Genomic DNA, 24116 nt, shown 5'->3' with positions numbered 1-24116 from the left:
GCTTAGTGTTCCACATTTCTGAAGTTCAAAGAATATTTCAACTGAAGACAAAGGCCTCCAAATAATTTGTTTTCCTCTTAAACATCCTCTAGGTCTCATTAGGATTTAAGGCCTGACCAGAATTTCAGGTCTTGCCATGTTCTCAAATTATTCCCAAAGAAAAATAAGTCTTCTGAAGTCTAATTCTTTACAAGTATGAAAAATAATATTCTGGATATTGGATACTGATATGAACGATTGGATATGGAACTGAGCTTACAATTCACAAAAGCTGTGGTCTGTGCCTGTGCTGTGCTATGGTTAATGGTCTTCAGAACTAATGCAAATAACGAAAACAAGTAACTCAAACCTACAATTCGGAGTGCATGATGATTAACATAAATAACTAAACATTAAATATATGCTTAACTAAAACTCATTCTCTCCTCTTACCTTTCTGCAGAGAAGCAATACAGTATAGCCTTTTCCAAGCGACTAAGTAAAAAGACGATTTACACTAACCTAGAAGAAAACAGATGGGACTCACTCAGGCTAGAAAACAGCTACCTCCCATCGTTTAGCATTACAAATTCCTAGCATTTACACAAGTATTAATCATATAAAAATAGAAGTGAATGCAGATTTAGATTATAACAATGCTCCTGAGGACATGGTTTCAACTGGGGTAGCATGAGAATGTGCCAATTGTAACAGCAGTTTAACAAGCCAGAAAATCATATCTGTAACACTGGATAGTAAACCTCAACCATCCAGTGGTTTCCAAGAAGAGTAACACTTCCCTGTATAACATCTCTGTCTATCAGTGATTCCTAACATTTGATGAGTGACTGAGGTCAAGACCAGGAACTGACTGACTACAGCACGTATGCTTGGTGCCTTTGCTATACAGAAAGCAGAGAGCTATTTCCTCTATCTAGATTGTATCACAAAAACTACATCCACCATTTTGGGCTAGAGGAAAAAGAACTACTAAATATTTTTTCTACCCCATATTCTGAAATTCCTGTTGAGTATTTTCAGTGGTACGTAAAAATTCTCTTAATTCACACTGAACAGGAGGTACCCAGAGAAATGGAGCAACACCTCGGAAGGAAAAGGGGATACAATGCTACGCTATCTCTGGTAACTCCAGCACAGAGGGAGTCTAGAGAAAATTGGGTCAGTATTATTGGAAATTCTCAACATCTCTCCTCAGGAGGGAGAACTGCCAGATTTTCTTAAGAAAGTGTCAATATTGCCTATATTCAGCAAGCTTCTTTCTGACACTGACCATCTGGTAAATTCTCATCCTGCATCGAGCTTTCCTTTAGCGCTTAAGAAAATGGAAAAGTTTGAGAGAGACGATTCCTCTCCTAGTAACATGTTGCCTCAGATTTCCTTGTGTTTTGTCAATCTGGGTCACGTCAATCTGTGGCTTTACCAGTCTATACTGAAACATGTTTGCATTGCACAATCTTTGCATGAAGTTTAAGAGACTTGGCTCTATTTACAGTTGATAAGCACACCAGTCATGTGGTTGAGCAGTACCAGCTGTAAGGTGCTGACTTACCTGTGGAGGGAGTTGCTCTGCCTTGGGTGTACTTGTGTTTTCCTCATGAGCTGCCTTCTCTTCCCTTTGTTAGCTGCTTTCAGTACACTTAATACTGCATGTGGAGGTGCAGGCTGCAGTGCCTGCAAGTTCTTTTCTCCTCTCTTCCAATTCCATTGATTTGGGCAACTTTCTAATAAAAGCAGCTGGGACTAAAGCTTGTTATGACAGTACTTTTAAAAAGAGAAAGAAGAGATTTGGTACTGGAGACAGCAGCCTGAAAGAAAACATTATTTTTCATGTTATAACTACTTACATTGTTGCTTCCAGAAGAAGGCAGAGCTGGCTGCAGCACTTGCTATTAATCCTATGAAACTTAGCCTTAAAACTGACAACAGGCACAGTTTAAGTCTCAGACAAGCCCTCTACTTGCCCTTGCACAACCCAAGAGAGGTAAATAGTCTTTTGAGAACCATCTGAAAAAGGATGACACTTTTGTCTGGGTCAGTTTTTCCTTTTGGTGAGTCTGTTAGTATCAATATATCCATATGTTGAAAGTGATTTTATCTCCAATTTTCACCACTGAGGTGGGATTCCCACATCCAAGTATTCCCCCTTGCCTCAGAACTTTAAAAACATGTTTATGAGTCCATCTGCCCTACAGTAAATGCCGGGTCTGATTCAGCAAAGCACTGAGCTTTTGCTTAACATAGAGAAAAGGACTTTTGGGTATACTTAACTTTTAGCATAAGTTTATGTGCTCTGAACTGAAGAGCTGATGAGTTTTTACATGGAACCAATCTGCCCAGGTCATCTCTTACTAAACTGAATTACACTGAAATTTTCACTGTTATCTCCTCGTGCCATACTTCACCTTCCTTGCATAGGAACACATTCAAGGCCGACACTGGAGACCACAGTTGCACCATGTAAAAGGAAATCAAGTGCTAATAGCACAGATGGTGGAGATATACAAAATGAAAACAATTGCAAGAGTAGTCAAGTGCTTATGGCTTCACCTACACTGGCATTTGTAGCAAGCTCATCTTTACAATGGCTACTTAAAATTCAACCATAATCACAAAAATGGAAGTATTAATTGCAGTTTAATAGGAACCAGCAGCACCCAAAGAGGGGAAAAGAAGGATGTTGTTAGCTTGACTATTACACTCTAGTAGTGTGCCAACTACAAGGGAAAAATACCAACTGCGCCATTTCTCATCAAAAGTGAATTAGAAATAGAGTTATAAATTCTGCAATAAGATACATGATTCATATACCCCTGAACAATTCTATGCTATTAGTAACATCAACCAATCAGATATTTATGCCTGATTTATTCCTCCCCTTCCTCTAAAATACTGATACCTCAGGCATGGTAAAAACTGCGAGGAAGACCAAGATCATTCCCCTCTCCTTGAGGTGGAATCAGAAGTATCATGCATGATGAAACACAACAAATCCCCCAGGCTCTGGTTACAGAGGGATGCTTTCACAACAGCATCTACACTGCAGATTCAGCTGAGGGTGGAAAGCAAGCCCATCCTTCCCACAAAGCCAGAGCTCACTGATGGCTACAGGCAGTCCAAGCAAACATGCTGAGGGGCACAGGAACATTTCCATTTACAGGCACACAGGTCCCCCACGTGAGGCCTTACCAGGCTGTTTCCTGCTCTGTTAACTGGGAAACAACCTGCTGCAAACTCAGCATGACCCCAACTTTAACTGCCTATACTATGGCAGTGTCAGTCTCAGCAGAGGCCATCTCTGCCTGGTAATGTTTATGATCAAAGAACAAAGTAAAAAGATGGCTGACAGGAGGTAAAAAGCAGACAAACCTGAGCCAGTATGACAAGTGGTGGTCCAGCTGGGCTCTTGGCCTACATTTTGGGGAAAGATTTTACAAGGAAAAAAAAAAGGAAAAGTTTTCAAAGAACAGTAGCAAAATCTCTTATGAAAATATAATTATCGAGTGTAAGACTGGGGGGATGAGAGAAAGAAGAAAGAGCTCAAGTACTTTCTAATCTCCATATTAGGTTTGAAACCAAGCACTCTTGCTCTTGAAAAAGACTGTGTCACTTCAGCTTTCTTCAAAAGATGTAGATTCTAAAGCCCAAGGCAAGCACCTCTTGCAGTCCAGTGAACCCTGTTTTCTCTTACACAACAACTGTTTCTTCATATCTCCACACAACGTTATATATTAGAAACCTTAGGAAAAGCTTTCCATTAGATAAAAGAGTCCAGGGTATCTGCTGTAAGAAAGGTGCCTGACATCCTCTTTACAGACTGTGCAATAGCTCAGCCTGCAGATGCACAAGCCATGTAGCCACAGGACCTGTACTGACCCTGCTCCACATAGACAGGGCAACTATTTTAGGACTTGCTTCAACTACCAGGTTCTGCAACACCTACACACAGTTTGAGTGATAGCTATTCCAGTGAAAATGTGGAGAACTTCACAGATTTGAGTGCTCAACACTGAGCTTTTATTTTCTTGAAGCTTTTCAGATTAGCAATGTCAGTAGAAAAAAAGAAAATATGCATCCATATTATAAAGAAAACAATTCCATTGGGTAAGGTTCCATTCAGTCCAAAGGGTATTGCCAAATCAGTTTGCATATCAAGCACAATTAAACAGCAGATAACATTTCAAAGCCAGCCTATCCCAAGCATTGAGGAAAACAGAGCATACATTCTTCAGTGCCAAAGACACTAGAGTAGAAAACTTCCCAAGTATTTCCTTGGTACACTTGTAATTTGCTGTTAAAAAAAAAAAAGTTATTTCACAGAAGATTATTTAGTTACATCTGAGCATTTATAATGAGTTTTTACAACACCATTCAAGGTTGATACATTACTGCTTCTGGTTCCATTTCCAGCCCAAGTCAGGAAACAAAGGGAACAAACAGAATAACAACGTGCATATTCCCAACCTCCAACAGGTCAAGGGCAAAACAACAGCTAATGCAGTTGTGATGCAAAATGAACACCTAAGTGCCTTGCCTTTAACTGTTTACATGAAAAGGAGGAGGATTAGTTCCATCCTCAAATTCACAGAATGCAGCTACAGGCAAGACTGAGAGATGGAAGGGGAGGTTCACAGGAGCTTGGTCAGGCTGAGCCAACCACTTATGCAAGTTACTGAAAGACAGGATCACTTCTTTCTGAATACCTATTGGAAAACTGAGGCCACCCAACACTGCAAAATGAGATCCTAAGACACAGAACAAGACTGTAACTGTGACAGTCAGAAAAAGGCAGTAGTTGTACCCGCTGTGTCAAAAGGTAATCTCCAATCAAGGAAGCAGGAAAATTTGACTTCACATAAACACAGTGTCAGATGTTAGTGACTGTAACCTATTGTTTGACCTTATCCTTGCTCAGAACAACTTCATAATTTAATTCTAGTGCTATTTATTAGTCTGAGCAGTGCTTGCAGAAGCCAAAGTCTGATAGTATCTACAGTCCCTCAAAGTCTTTGTTTTTCTACTGACTCTAACTACTCTGCAGTCCTACTTCCTACTCAGCATGTAGGTCTCCACTTGGAAGGGCTGTGCTTGTGCATGAGCCTCTGACCTGGAGCCCTCAGTCTCAGGTAGTTTGTTGCATACATGCCTTGGGCAAAGTCTGATAAATGAAAAACATATTGTCTATAATCCAGCATCAGGGAGGTAAAACAAAGACTTAATTTGAAAGCAGGAACTGTAGCTCACCTCAAGGACATCAAAATGAAGAGTAATAATTATTCACTGTACCGTTACTCTTCAGTCAAGATGTTTAACCTGTTTTAAGTACTCTCCATCCTTTCAGTATGGAACTGAAGTGTCTTTGCTGGCATGTGTACATACAGAGCATGCACACCTGAAAGGAATCCTAAGGCAAAGCCTCCTAAAAGAAGGAAGGAAAAGGAAAGTCTTTCTAGGTCAATCACTGCTATAGGAACACAAAGGGAAGGAGTAAGCATTACTTAACATGAGGTGAAAGTAGCAACTCACAGGATTAGCAGCAGGATGCTGCTGCTTCTCTGTCCTCCAGAGTCTACTGAGCTTATTAGGTAGGCATCACCACACTAAGTGAAGTTTTTATTTACTTTTTACATGATCATATAGGGGACATGTGACCTTATTTTGTGGCAAAAATACCAGTAAAGACATTATCATTCCTGACCAGAAAGGAATTTCTGCAGGGCAATATCTACTCTGAACAGCCAATGATCTTCGGCTTAATTTACATAAGAGCAAGCATAAAACCTTCAGTATCCATATCCCAGTTAAATCATTAGGTTCTCGACTACTCAAAGGGGGGTTTTGACTTAGAGGTTGGAAATGCAGTCAACTTCAAGCTATTCTGAGCTGTCACCACTAGAATTATGAAACACAACAGGCAGCCACCACAATGTCCCATGTGATGCAGCTACATTTACACATGGAAGTGTTCAGGAAACATTCATGCAGAGAGATACTTTTGCTTGGAAAAAGCTTTTTCACATCATGCAGTAGTTATGTGAAAATATATTAACAGAATAAAGCCTATGCAATTTTGTCTTTTTGCAAAAAGCTTTGTAGTTTTCCTAGGCACTAATGAAACTTGACAGCTTTTCAGAACAGAACTTTCCCAAACTTCATTTCTGTAATGGAAGAAATGAAGTTTTTAGATGCTTGGCCACGAACTCTGCATTTTCCCAGGAATTTTGTCCTGCTGGCAAGCACCTACAGTGGGTATTGAGCACACAAATTAAGCTTTCTTCTCCTGACTTCCCTTGTCCAAGGGAAGAGAGGACAAGAAAAAATGAGAACATTTGGCTAAATATGTGACTTCCAGCTTCATCAGAAGGCTAATATCCAATTTCCACATCTAGTCCTTTTTGCTTTAGGTCTCAGGTTTGACCAACCAGGACAGTAAAATGGAGTTGTAACAGGAAGTTGTATTCACAGAAGGGCAGGGTTTTAAAAATTTTGTTTATGTATTTTACAAAGAAATGGAGAAAAACTCAGTAACTTCTTCAGGGGAAGAACTGCTTTTTGAATTCTAGATTACTTTACTATTCACATATTACTGACTCTTTTATTAGTTCTGCAATATCAATTGATGGAAAGGGGAAAACAGCATTCATGGGCCCTATTTCAGGTTCTGCCACTGATTTTCTCTTATGATTTTAAATAATTCCTTCCATTTCTTTCTACATCTTGTGTTTCTTCTTGTACAAGGTTGATAGAAGACAGTATTTCCTATGTTCCTAAGGTAACAGGAAAATAAATCATATTAAACATGCTCTAAGGATCTGGGAGAGATTTAGGAACTCCAAAAAGAATGACAGCTCCAAACTGAGTGACAATATCTTAAGATCCTTAAAATGGCAAATGATGCATTGTTAAAGCATTACCAGTTTCACTACTATTTAAAACACACCAAATCAGAGGTTTTCTTAAATTTATTTTCTTTTCTTGAATAAGAAGCTTCTTGACTTACATGACAGCTGTTGTTTTAACAGAAAAACCGCGTTGGATCGCTACAGCCTGGAGAAGGCAGGATTCACCCACATCCTCAACGCAGCCCAAGGGCCGCGGAATGTGGACACAGGACCAGAATATTACAACAGCATGAACGTGGAGTACCATGGAGTGGAAGCTGATGATATCCCTACTTTCAACCTCAGCCAGTTCTTTTATTCAGCTTCCAAATTCATTCATAATGCGCTTCAGGATGAAAGAAGTAAGGAGGGTGCTGAAAATGGTTCAAACCAGTACAATATTTACTCCATCTGATTAAAATCATAGTTCTATCGCATTTAACTTCGTGGGAATGAAACAAGTCTGATACAGTTTAACAGAGAATATAAAACTTGTAGTAGGGAACCAGTTTAAGAGAAGGTAATGATGTAATTAGGACCCTTCTCACTCATACCAGCCCAAGAGCCCTGTACCAAGCACTTTGATAAAAGTTCTCAATCACAGCTTGTATCAAGGGGTCCTGTCTGACAGAGATTTTTTGTTGTTGTTTTGTCTCCATCATAAACACATCAGAGACAACTGCATATTGCATAGGTGCCATGAATTAGCTGTCTTTTCCTCCTTTTACTACTTAGTCCATCAAGAAAGGTTTAATGAATATTAGTTGCACAGTGGTGGGAGCAGAGCACGAGTGGTCTCAGACATTCCACGCTGTCACTCCACAGCTTCATGCCCTGCAGCATTAGATTCTCTCTATACTTGACCATCAGATCTATCCCAACCTATAACATTTATTTCTCTGCCATCTTCCAAGCAGCAGGGAACTGATACAGTTCTGACAGCAGTAATCTAGAAACATTTCATTAAAGTGTTTGTAATTTCTCAGCTTGATTACTACAATTAATTATTTGCTGATCTCCAGCAGTGTTCTATCAGAAAGCTTTTCACTGATGTGAATTGCTACAGCCTAGGCCTCGTATTGACTTTCTGTATTACTCCTACTCTTTCCCCCCCACATACTTTTTAAAAAAATCTCTACAGGATATTTTACCAGAAACCAGTTGAGAAACTTAAGACTTTCCTGCTGACCTATAGAGACCTTAATAGCAGAGGGTCAGATATCAAGTTTCTAGCCTTGTGTCAGCTTCTCTTCTTGGCTGTCTAGCTCAGCTGCACACAGTCACTACCTGACTCGCTTCCAATAGCCAGCCAGGTCTTTACAATTTTACCCTTTCAGCAAGTATAGTCCACACAACAGTCCCTTCCCTTGCTCAGGAGAAAACCTTGAAAGCAGATCAGTTTTAAAAATCAAAGTCCTAATAGCAGGAGAAACTGCTTCAGGAGCTTACTTGCTTATGAAGAAAGGTACCTAGCATTTCAAAAAAGTCTGTCTGAAGCAGTGCCTTTGGAAAGGAGTGGATAACTAACACACAGCCATGTCTAGCCATGGCTGGAGGCCAGAGGTCAGTGACAGACTGGAGTAGCTGGAATAAGAAATGCAGACTTCATCATTCCCACCACCCTCCTGTTCCTGTAAGACTTTAGTCTGCTGTACTGAGGTAAAGAAACAAGCACAGGGGAAGCAGCAAGGGCAGGAAAAAAGCCTTGCATCCCAATAAATATTGTAGGAGGAAAGGATGAGATGGGGGGAGTATTAACCTTTTTGTTTCAAAATCACATCAAAGTCCAGGAAGTTCCGAGACAGTATCAAGCACTGAAACAAAACCAAATCGAAGAGCAACTGGATGAACCGCAAACAAAAAAAAACCCAAACAAACAACAACAAAAAAATCTGCACTCAAGTAGATACTAAAAATTGCAGTAACTTTTGTAGCTGTAGTAATTTCTGCTACATTCACATGGCTTTTAAACAAGTTAGCTAAGATCTTTTCTGATGAAGACCGATAAAATAAAGAACTACTGTAATACTCATGAAGTAAAAGAGCAAGCTCCCTGATCAGAACAGTATTTGCAGGGTTTAAGTAAGGGCTGATGGACTGAAGAACTGTTCTGAGAGTACATTTTAGAGCCAAACTCTAATGGATCACAATTATGCATGTTGACATTCAGCTGTGCATAAAGTTTTCCCAAAACATGCAATTCAGACCATAGAACAGCTTAAAATTCTTATCAGTGAGAACATGAAAGGAAGACACTATTTTAAGAACTTTTTAGGTTTCCTACTAAGATACAGATTTAATACTCATTCCCTTTCAATTTTAGTTCCTCAGAATGTAGAATAGAGGAGAATGGCATTTTCACATTAAAATCTCAGGGGAAAAATACACTAAAGACAGATTATAAAAGAAAACAAAATGGGAAGAAATATATGAGACAGATACAAAGACCCAAGCATTTGACCAAAGACACCTCAACATTCATGGCTCCATCTGACTCTGGAAAAGGAGTGCTGCATCAAGACAAATTTACAAGAAACACAAATCCAAGCCAAGTGAATGAAATATTTCAGAGACCTATCATCACCCAGCAGACCTATGTCTCTGTGCACTGATACTGCATATTCTGGCACACCTTGAAGATACAAGTGGTCAGAAATCAAGACTGCAAGAGCAAACTCCCTTTTGCGGAATGAGGGTTCAGAGGGGTCCTTATGTTAGAATGGAAGCGACTACAAAACAGTACAGAAGGAACATGGCTCTGCAGAAGTGTCAGTGTTCTGCTGTAACAGGCTGTTGGCTCTTGACCATTCACACAGAGCAAAGGACAGACTTCCTTTTCTTTAAAACAGTGGGCATTTCAGAAAATTGTACAGCCATTTTTTGCCTTTGTTAACACAATATGAAACTACATTTTCTCCTAGATCCCCCTGCATTTGCCACCCACACAAAGCAAAGCGTTCCTTGTCCCATCATGTATTTTATCACCTCAACAGCAACACATTTATGAGGTGGAAAGCTCTAAAGAGAAGCACTGAAGGGCCAAATGAGTGTTTTCATCCATTTCAAATATTTGCAGTAATAATAGAACAGATTATCATTTTCCAGGAGAGGAAGAGGCTCTTTTAGTTATCAGAAGGACTGGAATTTTGCCAAGATGCCTCAAAGACTATCTGCTGGGATTAGGATGCAGACTGTAACCATTAATCCTTTCGTTCTGGCAGTTCTTGATGCATCCACTACATAGCAATGCTACTTGTGCCAAGACATGCTCTTGTGCCTGGAAGCAAAGGAGTTAATCAGCAGGAGTCATGGCTTTGCACCCAGCACTTCTCACTAGGCATAGCTGACAGAGATAAACTATTACTGGCCCTGATAGCATGTTTTTTTTTCCTCCTGTGGCAATTCTGCTTAGCAGGGTGTTAGAGAGAGTGCTCCAAATCTACTTCCTTCAGCAGTTCAACCTTTTGCGAGATCCCCTCAAGGGCTTTGAATCATTTTTGGAAATCTTTTGAAGTGTTTCAAAACCTGTCAATCAGACCTGAACCCAGGTTCTCTTCCTCAGCCTTCCACCTCCCCCAGATACTGCTATCACTGAAGGTTCCACTTTGACTTACAGCCTTGCTAGTATCCAAAGCCAAGGACTTCATGCCTCTGAAAGCCCCAAGTTAAACCAGGCAATGTCACAGACTTAAACTGTGGCACATTTATTCAGAGATGAAAACTCTTGGCAAAGACTGCACTCAGAGGCTCCTACATCTTAGATGAACATATTAGAACACTGAGATGATAGTGGTGGTGAAACATTACTTTCATTCAACACAACAGGGTGCTACCCAGGAATTTCTACAGAAGCTTTTCTATAGTGTAAGAGGTGGTTTCTTTCCACCCCCTGGTTATATGCCTATGGCCTTTCTTATCCTCTGCCCTCAAAAATGGGCATAAAGTAATGCTATCTAGATCTCAAAGGACATTATCAGAAAAAAAAAAAAAAAAAAAGCAAGTTTGGTTACCTTGTGTGTCTAGTTAGTAGAACTGAGAAAGGCACCCCCCATGCATTCCATTTATTCGCATGGAAGGATGGTCTGAGAGCACACCAAGCCCTCCCACACCCATGTGCTTTGGTCATTATTCCCAAACACAGAATTGCATACACATTCTTTGTGAGGCATGTAAGACAAGGCTGCAGCAGGGTTTGCTATGGTACTTAGCACAGCTCCCAGGCATTCTCTGCAAGCTGTGTTCACAAATAAAAAGATACTTGGTTTAGGATTAAATGGATCATTGCTACTGTAGATGGTGCTCAGTTGCAAGATCTACAGCCTCACTTTTCCCTCATGTGAAAAGAGAGGCTTATCAAATGCTGCCAAGGGTAGCCAAACCACCAAACAGAGCAGGGACATTACAACAACCTTCACTGTCAAAAGGAAAGGATTACCCAGTGTCACCTCTGCTGGTGTCCCTTTGTTTCCACAGGCAAGGTGCTGGTTCACTGTGTCATGGGCCGCAGCCGCTCAGCCACGCTGGTCTTGGCTTACCTGATGATTTACAAGAACATGACCGTGGTGGATGCCATTGAGCAAGTGGCAAGACACCGCTGCATCTTGCCAAACCGGGGCTTCTTGAAGCAGCTGAGAGAACTGGACATAGCACTGGCACTGCAGAGGAGGAACAGCAAGAACAGCCTACCACCTGCTGAGCAGCAGAACAGCACCACCATCTAGCATTGGCCTGGCACCGTTGTGCTACTGGAAAAGAAACTCCACAAGAGGGGAAGGTGTAGTTAATTACACGTTACACGGTCACAAGGATAATTTGTTATTTGATAGGGGAAAAAAAAAGTAATTTCAAATACTGTCAAATGAGAAAGAAGGGAAACAAAATTTAAAACTCATCATCTTACAAAGTTCCAGCCTTAGCAGAATTCTTTGTAACATTAACAGATAAGTTTTTCTCTCTGAAAAAAAAATTTACAGCACAAAAGCAGGCACAGCTTTAAACTCTCTTCTAGCTGAGTACCACCAAAATCCTGATCCTAATTCAAGCACACAGCCTTTAAAGGAGTTCAGCTAGGCTCTCCTGGAAAAATCTTGCAAGAAAAACTCTGAATTGTTTAGTCCAGAGTCCTGAAGGATTTCACAGGATTTTGCCTTTTTGTGTTGTTTCCTGTCCTATTTCTTTTTTCAGTGATAATCTAGGCCAGCACTGCATTTGAAGAGCCTCCGCGTGGGGATCAACTACACCATGAGAACCAGAAGCAAAGCAACATCCTTGAGGTCAGATGCATGAGCAGTTACAGTGGACAACAATTCAAGGAGATACACACACATAACATTTTAGGACTTTCAGTTTTAAATTGCTTAACTTGTCCAAAATCCTTTGACTGCCTGAATCATGTCCTTTACATTGTTAGGATGAAATTCAACGTTGAACTTGTAGAGCTCTAACAGCCCCCTAATTAGTAATGGATTACAACCAGTTCTAATGAGATTTTAGAAAAGGCAAGAGACACCAATGAAGCCTTTAAAAAAATGCCTCAGTGACCTTACTAACCAGAAGCAAGCTGCCACAGTGCTTCCAGACACTGTTCATATCTATCACTACCAAATGTTTCTTCCTATCTCAGCTTTAGTAATCTTAATAGGGCATTGTGCTCCTACATAGTTACATTTGTTAATAATTGCATCTGTTGACAGAAATTATACTAATACACTAATGGGGACCCTTTTTCTGCCTTATTTCATTTACCCTATTCAATATAAATTATCACCATGTTTTGAAACAATGAGAGTTTTGCCAGCATTTGATATTCTTAAAATGTACTTCAGAGGAGGATCACAATTAAGCCACGTTTACCTTTGCTGCAGCTGCAAAAAGGTGAGGTCTTCACCCTCCCCACCAGAATTTCACCTAATTCAATATACTGGGGAGGAGTTGTTTGCTCAGTGCCTAAGAGGAATGACCTGGCCATCAAGCACACAGGAGAGTTCTCTTGGTCTTTACCAGCTGACAAAAAACTTTGCAACTTTGGTACAGTATGAACTGTGTAAGTCTTGGATACTTGGGAAAAAAATAAAGTGCAGAAATGTGCCACTGTGAACTGCACAGATATGCTACAAACCAGAGTTGAGCATAACTTTATACTATTTTTTGTAGATGTTAACAGTGCTTCACAGGCCTGGCACTTCCAGTGTGAAGGCTTTCTTATTCCTTCACTGCCTTTTGGGACCCAAAACCCAGTTAATCATTCTTCTCCAAACACTAACTGTAGCCAAGGCTGCAGATGTCCATAACACAATGCTTTTAATTTATCATTTGGACTTATCTGCATAATAAACACCTTATCTTTAAATTCTCAGAAAAGCAGACCACATTTAACATAACTCAACTACTGCTAAAAACCAAATTGGACGTCACAATGTGAACAATATTCATTATAGAGATACACAAACTCTGTGACTTTCAGCAAATTAAGTATCCCTATACCTGGATTGGGAAGAAAAAAAAACACAGTGAAAAAACCCAGAAAAAACAGGGAACTCAAAGGAAGTAATTTGACACTTCAAAAATAAATAAACACAAAGTGGTTTCAGAATAAAAATATTTTTGGAGGGGTTCCCTTAACTCTTTCCATCTGCTTCCACAGACCTTCAAATGCACCTTTTCAGACCACCTAATGTCTACAGCAGTCTACCTCACAGCCCAGGCACAGAACAGTTCTCCCAGCCTTGTGTCAAACAAACCTGCCTCGCATGGCCCCAGTTTCATTTACACTGCTGCTGAAAGCTGAATGTTTCTTAGCATTTGCTTTAGAAAAAGGAATTCTGTGCCAAATTATATACTGAAAGATAACAAATATCTATGAGGATTTCCCTTAATCAGGTTACAGGTTGTCTTCTTTCTTGCATCCTGCATGAGAGCTTGATGAGTGCTGTAACTGAAAGAGGATTTGTAGTCGATTTACATGCATAATTGATCACCCTCAGCATTATGGAAAATTGCCATGGCCATTCTATTTACCATGCTGGATATAAATGGAGTTTGTTTCCATCAACCACCCTGCCTGATGGACAAATTAAACAGCTTATAAAACTGACAGACTCAGACAGTGATCTAACAGGAAAGATTAGTACCTTTAGCAGTCCTTCGTTTCTGCTTATATCAGAGATTCTCACAGTGTTAGTAAAAAACTGGTTGCACTTTGCCCACCGCTAGGGGTTCAGGTACTCTGAGTGCAACAACACTTACCGTTCTGTCTGCTAAATGTTTGCAGCTTTCAGGAGTACTGTCATTTGGTAGCTTCCAGGTGAAGAATCCTGCTCCAAAGACAAGTATCTTTCCAAGAATCAGGTCTTGCCTGAAGGACTCGGCTGGTACAGCTGTGCCAATTAAGCAGTTCTGAAGTAAACATCCTTCTCATTTACTTCCCAGCTTTCTTTTGCTTACCCTTCTCCCAGAATTAATGAGTCTAAATCAGAAAAGCAGAAGTTCTGGAACATGTGACTTGCACAAAGTGAGGCAACTCTTGCAAGCTGCTAACCAGATGACTAACAAGAGTCAGCAGCACCAACTCCAGCTACAAGCCAGGTCTGCAAGAAACACGCACACAAAACCAGGCAAGTTGATTTCCTTCATGCCAACCACCTGTGGCATGGAGCATTCAATAAGAGTGCATGGCCATGGCCAAGGAAGCCTCCTGCATTTCACAAGAATCATCTATTGCAATTCTGTGAAGAATTTTTTGAAGACAGTAAAAGAAAGAGCTAATTCCCATCTGGGATGGTGCTAGAGCACACGGTCAAAACTGACACTGCAAAGTGCACACAAGACAGAGAACAAGTACATCTGTCAAGGAAAACACAACCTTCTCATGTATCAGAAATTTTAGTGCAGTAATGCAATTCATAGCTAAACAGTCATTATGGGAAAAGATGTAGGAGAGCCACTGAAAGGAATTCATTTCTGAAATAACAAAATTATATTGGAAACTTGCCTGTTGTGTGCACACTATGCATCATTTTCCAACCAACTTTTAACCTATGTATTGTAAATACAGAATTTCAGCAATATGCTGGAGTCAGGATGCTCTGTTTCAGGTTAGCAAATATCTGAAATGGTAAGAAGGTCTGATTTGCCTGTATGTTACAGGCTTCAAAACTTGAAATTAAACAGCAGTAGATAAAGACCCTGGTGCCTTTTTCATTCACTGTAAAAACACAGAAATGAAAAAATCACAAAACAAAATGCTACTTTGAGATGCAATTATTTAACAAAAATATGGTCCTAGCTAAACACACTTGAAGACTGCACACATAACTGGGTTGAGTTCCAGTTTCCTTTTTCTAAGCATAAAAAGATGAGTTACTTTGTGAAAATGAACACAAAGTTTAAGTACTATGAATACTCTCTGCCTTCAATAGACAAATTCGACAATGTAAGGGCATGAACCAAGATCTTTGTTGTATTATGCTGTCCTTATCAAGTGCTCTGAACTCCTAAAACACAAGTTACTCCAGATTACCATTTGACCAGCAATTTTAGCTCTCATTCAGATCCACTGTTTTAGACTGCTGCTTCACTGTATTAAAACTGAACAGGTCATGCACATGAATCTGTAGTATCAGTTTCTTGATTTAGCACCACCACCCAGTAACGGTTTTATTAAAAGAAATACACATTTCTTTGACTTTTAGATATATTAAATACTACCTTTAAAGCTGTTTTATGTACTGGAATGGGGACACAGTTCTCAGTCAAATGAAATGGTGAGTTAAATGGTCAATCCTTTCACCTTAGCTAGAAACCTTACTGCAGCGTCAGTGGCAACATGCACATTAGAAGCATTTTGAAAAATTGTTACAAGGATTGCTTCTGGTGTAGATTCACACATACCACATTTAAATTTGTCCACTCATGAGATCCACATATAGATAGCCTTCTTGTCTTTAGCAGACCTTCTATTGCTAGATTAGAAGTGCTCATCTCTGTATGCTTGTGGGTTCTCCTATACATGCATATACACAGAACTCATAGGTTCAACGCAGAATTTGCATCATCTTGTCACCCATCAACGACAAAGGAAGAGATGACAATTCTATCATTAAAATACAGTTCAAACACCATTTCTGTTACTATCATATATCCTTTTATATATTTATATATATTCACACTTTCTATAGGAAAGAAGATTCATACATTAAATATTGACAACCTTTTAAGGTATTAAATACATATTTATTCAATATTTTATTAAGATTATTAAAAAAAATAATCTTAGGTACTCTTTATTTTCACAAGGTGTATGCAGTTATGATGAGTAACCTACACTTAACCTCTAAACAGCCTAATCCAAACCCCACCAATTTTAATGGGCTTTAGATCAAGCATGTGAGAGCACTGTAACAACCACTGTTTCAGGAGGTAATTCCCATGCAACATCAAACTATGACAAGACACAAGAGGCTAAAAATGGCTCATCATAATTTATTTTATGTTAAAATGTACAGCTTGGGGGGGGGAAGTGTAGTTTTTTGCAGTTTTTATTTTTGTTGCTTGGGTGGGTCTTTTGTGGGAATTTTTTAAGTGACTGACTAAAAAGATAACAGATAAATACAAGAGTGTCACTGGGTCCTATTTTTACATGTATCAAGCCTCTTCTGTTCGGCCCTTACAGTCACTCTGTACAGGTACAAAGGCTACAAAAAAGGAAGCAATATAAACAGACACAAATAACTTTTGCCTTTTTACATGCGATCTGTAAGCTTAGTTTGAGCTATTCACACGCTACTGCTCTATTTTTTCCCTTAAAAAATAACTCCAATATTTTATAAAGATAGAAAAATCTACAGATGGAATGAAAATGTAAAGTTAGAGGCATTTCCATAAAATAGCAACTTTACACCAAATTCACTACTTTTTTTTTTTAAATCCTGCCAAGTATTTGGACATATACGAAAATGTTTCAAAACTTGACAAATAAACACTGAGATGTTTCAATCAACAAAAAAAGGTAACAGTTTTTATAAAACAGAAAGCTGCCTTTTTTCCTACCCCAGCCCCAAAGAAACTGGTCACAAAAATGGAAAAGAGTCTCAACTTTACACTAAACATACAGCAATAAAACCCTTTGAACTAACCAAAATGTGAATAGCTTTTACAGCTTTTTTATTATTTTTACAAGTTTTATAATTAACAAAAATATAGTTCTGGTTTTTTTACCCCTCAAACTAGGGTAACCTAATCAAGGCAAAAAAATTAAGAAATGGCTTACTGTTAAGCACAACACTTGTACAGTACTACAAAATGCACTGTCACTAACAAAGACATTAGCGGCATGCAGAAGTGTCACCTTCAGAAACAAAATAATACAATAAAAGAACTGCTAAAAGGCATTTACATGTGGGGAAAGGAGAGAGAAAAAGCTCATGATCCAGTATTGTCTGATAGTTTTGGAGTCTATTTATCCACATTTTTAATGGGAGCAGGCACATAAAATGGCTCTGAACCATCAGCTGCTGTGTAATTGCAGTTCATAGAAAGAGTTCTTCCTTTCCAGAGAACTTCAAGCTCAATGAAATAAACAAAAAATGGAAAACCACCTAATTCCCCCCAAAGAGAAGTTAAATCTCACAATGTTAAAAAAATAAACAAAAAATCCCAAAACAGAACAAAACAAAACAAAAAAAAAAATCAACAAAGCAAGAAATAAAGAAAAACTTGTATAAGGCTTTCTGCTGCATACAGCTTTTAAATGGTGCCAACAAATGTTTTTGCATTCACACCAATTGCTGGTTTTGAAATCGTACTCTCCAAAGGTATTTGTGCAGATCAATCCCATACGCCAGTTTGGTAGTGTGTCTCTGCCACGGCCTACCTTCTCATGTAGGATCCATTGAGAGACTGTTTGGACATGCCTGTGTTCATGTAGCCATGATGGCCCGGAGGAGTGTACATCATGTTACTGTGGGGTGCTGTCTGCATTGGCTGCTGCGCATATGGCTGAGTTCCCATCATTCCCATCTGCATCTGCATAGGGTACTGGGGGGTTTGATTCATATACCCATGATTACTGTGGTAGCCACTATTCATCATTGGCTGGGACATACTATAACCATTCATAGCATTAAGGGTATTCATATTCATGTTCACTGAATTGACATTATAAGCAGGGGCTGGCATCAAATTTACACTCATGTTCATGCCACGCTGCATCGTTAAGGTCCGTGCAGGCCCTTGCATGGCCACAGTCTGTGAAGCTCGCCCATAAATTTGTGGCTGATGGGCTGCAGCAGCAGGTGGCAGAGGCGTGGATTTGGTTCTTACAGAGACGTGACCTTTGCTGGCCATCTGAGTCTGCAGTCTTTGGGTGTGGGATATTCCAATATTTGATGAAGTCATATTACGCTGCAAAAGGGGAGGTGGCAAATTCATGGGAGGAGGAGTAAGGTTGGGGGGAGGGGTCATGGTAGCCTGTGCTTGGGGTCCTCCAGGAACAGCATGTGGAGACTGAGAAAGCTGAACAAGCCCTGTGTTACTTAAGGGGGCAGACAAAGAGGCACTGTTTGCATAGGAAGTTACAGCAGCTGAATGGCTGTAAGGCAAAGAATGATCCATAAGCGTGTTAGTTAACTGTTGCAGTTTGGCAAGGCTGAAGGTGGCAGATGGCTGTGAGTAATGCCCTGCTCCAAATTCACTCTGCCCCATTCTTTCATATAATCCAATGTTGGCATTGCTAGTCTCGGGGATTTCGGTCAACTGCATAGGTGGTGTAAAATTAGCAGCCATGCTGCACTGGGATAACTGTTGGTTGCTGCTTGGAGGCCTTTCCACAACACAACCTTGGGGAGATTTTACGTTACAAGTGGGAGGAGAATTGATGTTTGCTTGTTGCATCATACTGCAGCTTCCATTAATGTTAGACATCTGCTGGGTCACTGCACAGCTACTCTGTGTTAGGTTACTAGATGTAAGGCTACTGTACGAGCAACTGTTCTGAGAAGAGTTGTTCCCACAGATACTACTACCCATTGTAGAATCATAACTGCTTGGGTTTTCATAGTTTTCTGTTGTGCTCTCAATACTTCCTAAGTCACTGAACCCACTGTCCACAACTTGCTGTGAATGATCAGAAACGGAGGGAACATCCATCATTGGGCTTGTCTCCATGTTCTGTAGAGAGGGCACAGAAATGGCACTTTGATCGGGGCTGATCTGAGCATAGCTGTTCTCTAAAGGAGCAACATTTGGACTATTAACAGAACGGACTGACTGGCTGGGATGAGAGTGCACAGATGAAACTGGGCTGCTGTGGTCAGACTGCTGGCAGTCATCCAGCGTGGTCATTTGGGGACTTTGGTCATTGTGGGCATAGTTCTGCAAACTTCTACAGGCTTCTTGAGTCTCTGCACAGTCCTGAAATGTATCTTCATGTTCACTTGTTTCTTGGGTTAGAGACTGTACTGCTTGAACCGTTTCTGAGTCAATCTCCATGGTCTCAGTACTCTCTCCCTTGAAATCGGAATGTAATTCTTCACCAGCTTTTTGGTCCTGGTTGTTGTCTGCATGATCATCATCAGATTCAGGCACAGGGTCTGAATCTGTAGCAAGTTCTTTCTGGTCACTTTCACACTCATCAGCTGCAAGGTCAACACCACAATCCATTAACTCCTCCTGATTTGAATTACCAGTTTGAACATTTACGTCTAAAAAAGATTGCTGAGTTTCCAGCATTTCTTTGAAAGCTTCACCAGGCAATTCCTCTTTCTCCGCTTCTGTTGAACCCATGTGACTATCATCTTCATCATCTGCATCATGATCCTCATTGTGAGAAGGTTCTTCATCCTCCTCCTCCTCTTCCTCCTGATCATCCAAATGCACAGATTCCTCTTTTTGCACAAAAACTTCTTCTGCTTTGTCTTTTTCTTGATCTTTTGAACTGATTCCATCTTCTATTGTGCTCCTTTCTTCTTCCCCATCTTTCATGGTATTTTCTTCTTTTTCAAAGGGTTCACTGGGTGGATGCAGGGGTTCAGGTTCTACCTCTTTCACCTCATCATCTGGTGGTGGTAATACTTCAACAGGTTCTTTAACAGCTTCCTCCGTAACAGCAGGAACTGAACAGGGCTTGTCTTCAGCTACTTCCTTTTGTTCTTCCACCAGCACCTGATAGTCAGGCTCCATGGGAGTCTCAGGTGGAGTGTACAAATTAAGCTTAAAGCCAGGTTTTCTTTCTTTGCTTTGCCTCCATTTAGATGGACCACGCTTAACTCCTTTGGGCCAACCCTGCTTACTCTTTAAAGGCTCAAGATTGTCTTTAGTGCTTTCTTCCAACACAGCTACATCCTCTGCATTATCTTTGGGAGGCAACAAAGACAAAAAAAAGTCTTAGCTTGCACAGACTAATCAATATTTTCCAATATAAACCTGAAAGTAATTTATAAACTCAAAATGTATTAAGAAACTGTGAAACAAGAGTTATAAATAGATCTTAAACCACAGCAGAACGATGTAGTATCTGCAGCTCAAACACACTACACAGGTATGTTATTGTTTGGTGGCCTTTTAAGAGACACTATCAGAACCACCATTTATACCCTAAAAGAATCCAAGAGACCTAAATGACAAGACATGTAAACTAAAGCAAATGCTGTCAAAATATTTGATTTTCAGCCTTTGGCTTTAAAATAGAACCATGCCTTTACTTTATACAGACATTGATCTAACACATATTCATCTTTCTTGGCACTAATGACATGAAAGTCTAGAGTTTCTTGTTTGACCATTCTGGAGGACAAGCCATAATTAATATATAATCATGCTTTAGCACCAACACTGAAAAAAGATTGCTCATCCTAGTACTTTCTCATGGCCAACATATCATGATGTGGCTCACAACAGATGGTAGAAGACAAAAGATAATTAAGATTAAACACAGAGTGCATCAGAACACTTAATCAATCCATTGACTATAAAAAAAACCCCAAACACATTTGCCTCTTTCCTTTCTCCCCACATACCACTTACATAAACTCCAGACAAAAGGAGAACTATCAAAATATAATGGGGCACTTGGGAGTGTAACAGCTTCAATGATCCTTCTGTATTGTGATGACGTGGTCCATGGGCAAATACAAAACATCAGTCTAGTAAAAACAGTGCAAACCTGACCACTGGGACATAGCTGGAACTTGCTACTATTAGTTTAATTATTTTCTCTTGACAAGGTGGAAAAAGTGGTAATATTCTAATGTACCACAGTCACACAACAGCTGTTTGAAATAGAAATCAGCCCATGATCCCTCAGTGGAGGATTGCAAAGATGAAACTTCCCATACAATTACAAAATACTGAAGTAACCTACTGGCTTCTTAGAGAAAATACACAGACCTGAGAATCTAGTCATTCATTCTGGAATTAAAACTCATAAGCATAATTTCAGTGCCAGGAGGTCAAAAGATGAGTTTAAGTTCAGAAGAGCTCATTAGTAGTTTCACTATCCATCCACTAACTTTTCTGACAGGAACTATCCCTGAAATCAAACTAGATAAGCAGCTTTGAAAGGACACAATTAAAACTGTCTCTTTCATGGGGAAAAAAAACAGGATCCTGGTGCTGAGGATATATTGTGCCACAGAAGCAACAAACATTTCACTGAACTATCAACAAGGCTGAATAGAAGGGTATTTGAGTAACTCAAATTTTACTCTTTGCTTGCATCCTTTACCACTCATACAAAAACTATATTGGACAATATTCCACTGATGCCCTTTGCACTGTTGAGTATGAAATGCCCTGTTGTAGGGACATAGAAATTCTTTTTTATGAGTATGACAAGGACTTCAATGCCTCAGACTGGAAAATATTTGTTTCCTGAACACAAAAGCAAATTATAATACTATAATAACAGCTAAATACATCTCATTAAAAATTTTCAGATTTATGACAGAAATAAACATTTCTTTTGAAGGCCACCCAACAAAATTAATTTTGTGAAGATATAAGAACATTTTGAGTTTACCTGTACAATTTTCATCACTCCTGTAACAATGAATATCTTTCTCCTCCTTGTTCTGTTCCTCTTCCTCCTGTTTCTGCTGCCCAGGTTGATACTCAAACGCTTTTCTAATTACAGGCTTCAAGTCATCATCTTCTCCATCCATCTCACAGGTGGGTTCCAGCTGTGGCATGGGACGCTCTTCATCTGAGTTATCAAATGGCTCATTCAACACCTCTGTTGTTTCAGAAATTGTCTCTGTTGTAACACTGCTATTTATCCTTCTGCGTTTACGGCCTCTTTTCTTTTTCAGTATGAAAGGTCTCTGAAAAACAATTCCACAAATAAAACTCTTCCTACATTCCCATTCATTAACTGATTCTGGACATAAATTTTTGTACAGTGAGTTTACAATAATCTATTTACTCATTCAAAGAAGCACTTTATATTGCATCCAATTCAAATGTAGACAACCTAAAAGTAAAATGTCTGAACAGTTAAAACAGGTATGTATACATGTATACAAACCTTTCTGTAAGTAAAAATTAAGACTACAATTTTCTTCATATTGTAGTGTCTTTTGCAGCCTTCTGTCAAACAATATTCATAGCACTATTACATAAATTGTACTCACACATTTTTCCTCTGTAGATTTATAATTCCTCAACAACCTTCACAAGTAGCAAAGCTTATTCTTCTACATTTTGGGTTTCTGCTATTTTTAGAAATAAGTATATACACAGAAAAATAGATAACATTGAGGAAGTGTACATCAAGGATCCTACAGTTGGCTGCTATAAAAAAAACTGTTCAAGAGTTTGTTTTTCTATTATTATATATTCTCAGATTTACAGTTACTTTTAAGTAAGTTCACTTAAAGTACAACCAAAGGGACAATCCAATTTCCTAATTGTCACCAAAATTAAGAAATTAAGAATTATGCAAACACAGCAGTAACCAGACTTTAACACTTAAATTAGAAGAATATGGGTTAAAAAAAATCCCTTTTGTCTTAACAGTATTTCTTTTGACAAACAGTATTCCCTTTTAGGAGTCCCTGTATTAAAAGAAAAACTTAAAAAGAAAGAACCCACAAGCTGGACTCCATCTTAATATTGAAAAGAAAGAACCATTAAAATATTGAACCAATACCAATGCCAAACAGCAGAGGGCAATCTCTAGTTTAAAAATTAACAGGAAATTCCGATTTTTTCTTTTTGTGTCCCTAGTATTTTATAGTTCTATGAAAAATCCAAAAAGTAAAAAAATTGCATGGAAGGAACAAAAGAGAGGAGAGGCATTGTTAAGTGTCTAAATAACACATAAAGAATTAAAACAGTCTAATAAATGTCTGCAAAAACCAGATTGTTATTTCGATGACAATTATTTGATTGAAATAAGAGACAAATGACTTTGAACCAAACCTTTGAAGTAACACACCTTTCTTTTTATGGCCAGTGACTGTGGCTTTGTCAGCCGGGGCGGCGAACTCTGCTGATTCTCATCCCCGCCTTCCTCCTCACTGCTTTCTTTAGACTGTTCTGTGGATTGCCCTCGCTCTCCCACCACTGCCACACTTTCTGGAGATCGCAAATATTTATTTTTAGATTGTACTTTTGCAGGTGATTGCCTACTATTAGCTCTTGTGGAGAATATTTCTTGCTCTTCCTTTTCCCAGCAGCTAGCTTGTTCCATAAGACGCTCAGCCTGAAGGGTTGAGGTTAAAATAACAGGTCACTGAAACAGCATTTACTTAGCCATATCCTTTACATTCAGTTAAATAGTTAAATCAAGTTAACCCTGATTAGCCCTGCTGGCTAACCTAGCAACAACATTTCAGCTGAATCATCTAGTTGCTCCTTTACAACAGTTAACAGATAACAAATCAAAGAAGATTGCATTTCATGGGATATTTAGCACTATTAATGATGCAGCGAATTGATTTAAGTCCTTTAGCACTACATTACATGCCCACTGACTGGATCACTTTGAGCAAGTTGAGAACACAAAGAATCGATTGACAGTGCAGCCCCTGAGCTCTGCACCAAATTTGATCTGATTACATGCTCTTTGACTACCTCAAGAGTGATAAATACAGCTCCACAGCAAGTGATTCACATTTTAAGTTTTCATATTCATCCCCCCAAAGTTACCATGTGTTGCTGCATAGCTTCCAAAAATTCTGCATTACAATTTCAGTATGCAGTGGTCAAAGTTAAACCTGCTCTATTTAAGACAGTCTAATGTTG

General features: G+C 39.3%; 2 protein-coding genes across 11 annotated transcripts in view; one reads left to right on the top strand and one right to left on the bottom strand.

The window, feature by feature from the left end:
- DUSP29 (dual specificity phosphatase 29) overlaps nucleotides 1–15328 on the top strand; it is a 51636-nt gene extending 36308 nt beyond the window's left edge. For 2 of the 3 annotated variants that reach the window (XM_085065593.1, XM_085065592.1), the window contains exons 3-4: nucleotides 7005–7240; nucleotides 11352–15328. In XM_085065593.1, coding sequence (XP_084921719.1) covers nucleotides 7005–7240; nucleotides 11352–11599 — 484 coding nt within the window. In that variant the 3' untranslated portion in view covers nucleotides 11600–15328. The remainder of the gene's footprint in view (nucleotides 1–7004; nucleotides 7241–11351) is intronic. The other variant, XM_085065594.1, reaches the window with a different exon arrangement.
- Nucleotides 15329–16338: 1010 nt separating this feature from the next.
- KAT6B (lysine acetyltransferase 6B) overlaps nucleotides 16339–24116 on the bottom strand; it is a 106094-nt gene continuing 98316 nt past the window's right edge. For all 8 annotated transcript variants that reach the window (XM_085065586.1, XM_085065587.1, XM_085065584.1 and 5 more), the window contains 3 exons: nucleotides 23308–23574; nucleotides 21892–22192; nucleotides 16339–20227 (listed from right to left, as the gene is read on the bottom strand). In XM_085065586.1, the coding sequence (XP_084921712.1) occupies nucleotides 17745–20227; nucleotides 21892–22192; nucleotides 23308–23574 (3051 nt within the window). In that variant the 3' untranslated portion in view covers nucleotides 16339–17744. The remainder of the gene's footprint in view (nucleotides 20228–21891; nucleotides 22193–23307; nucleotides 23575–24116) is intronic.

This window comes from Lichenostomus cassidix, chromosome 6, assembly GCF_008360975.1.
Source record: "Lichenostomus cassidix isolate B80296 chromosome 6, HeHo_3.0, whole genome shotgun sequence".
NCBI classification, from domain to species: domain Eukaryota; kingdom Metazoa; phylum Chordata; class Aves; order Passeriformes; family Meliphagidae; genus Lichenostomus; species Lichenostomus cassidix.
Note: the sequence above shows the minus strand (reverse complement) of the source record. Positions and strands in the feature narration are given on the sequence as shown.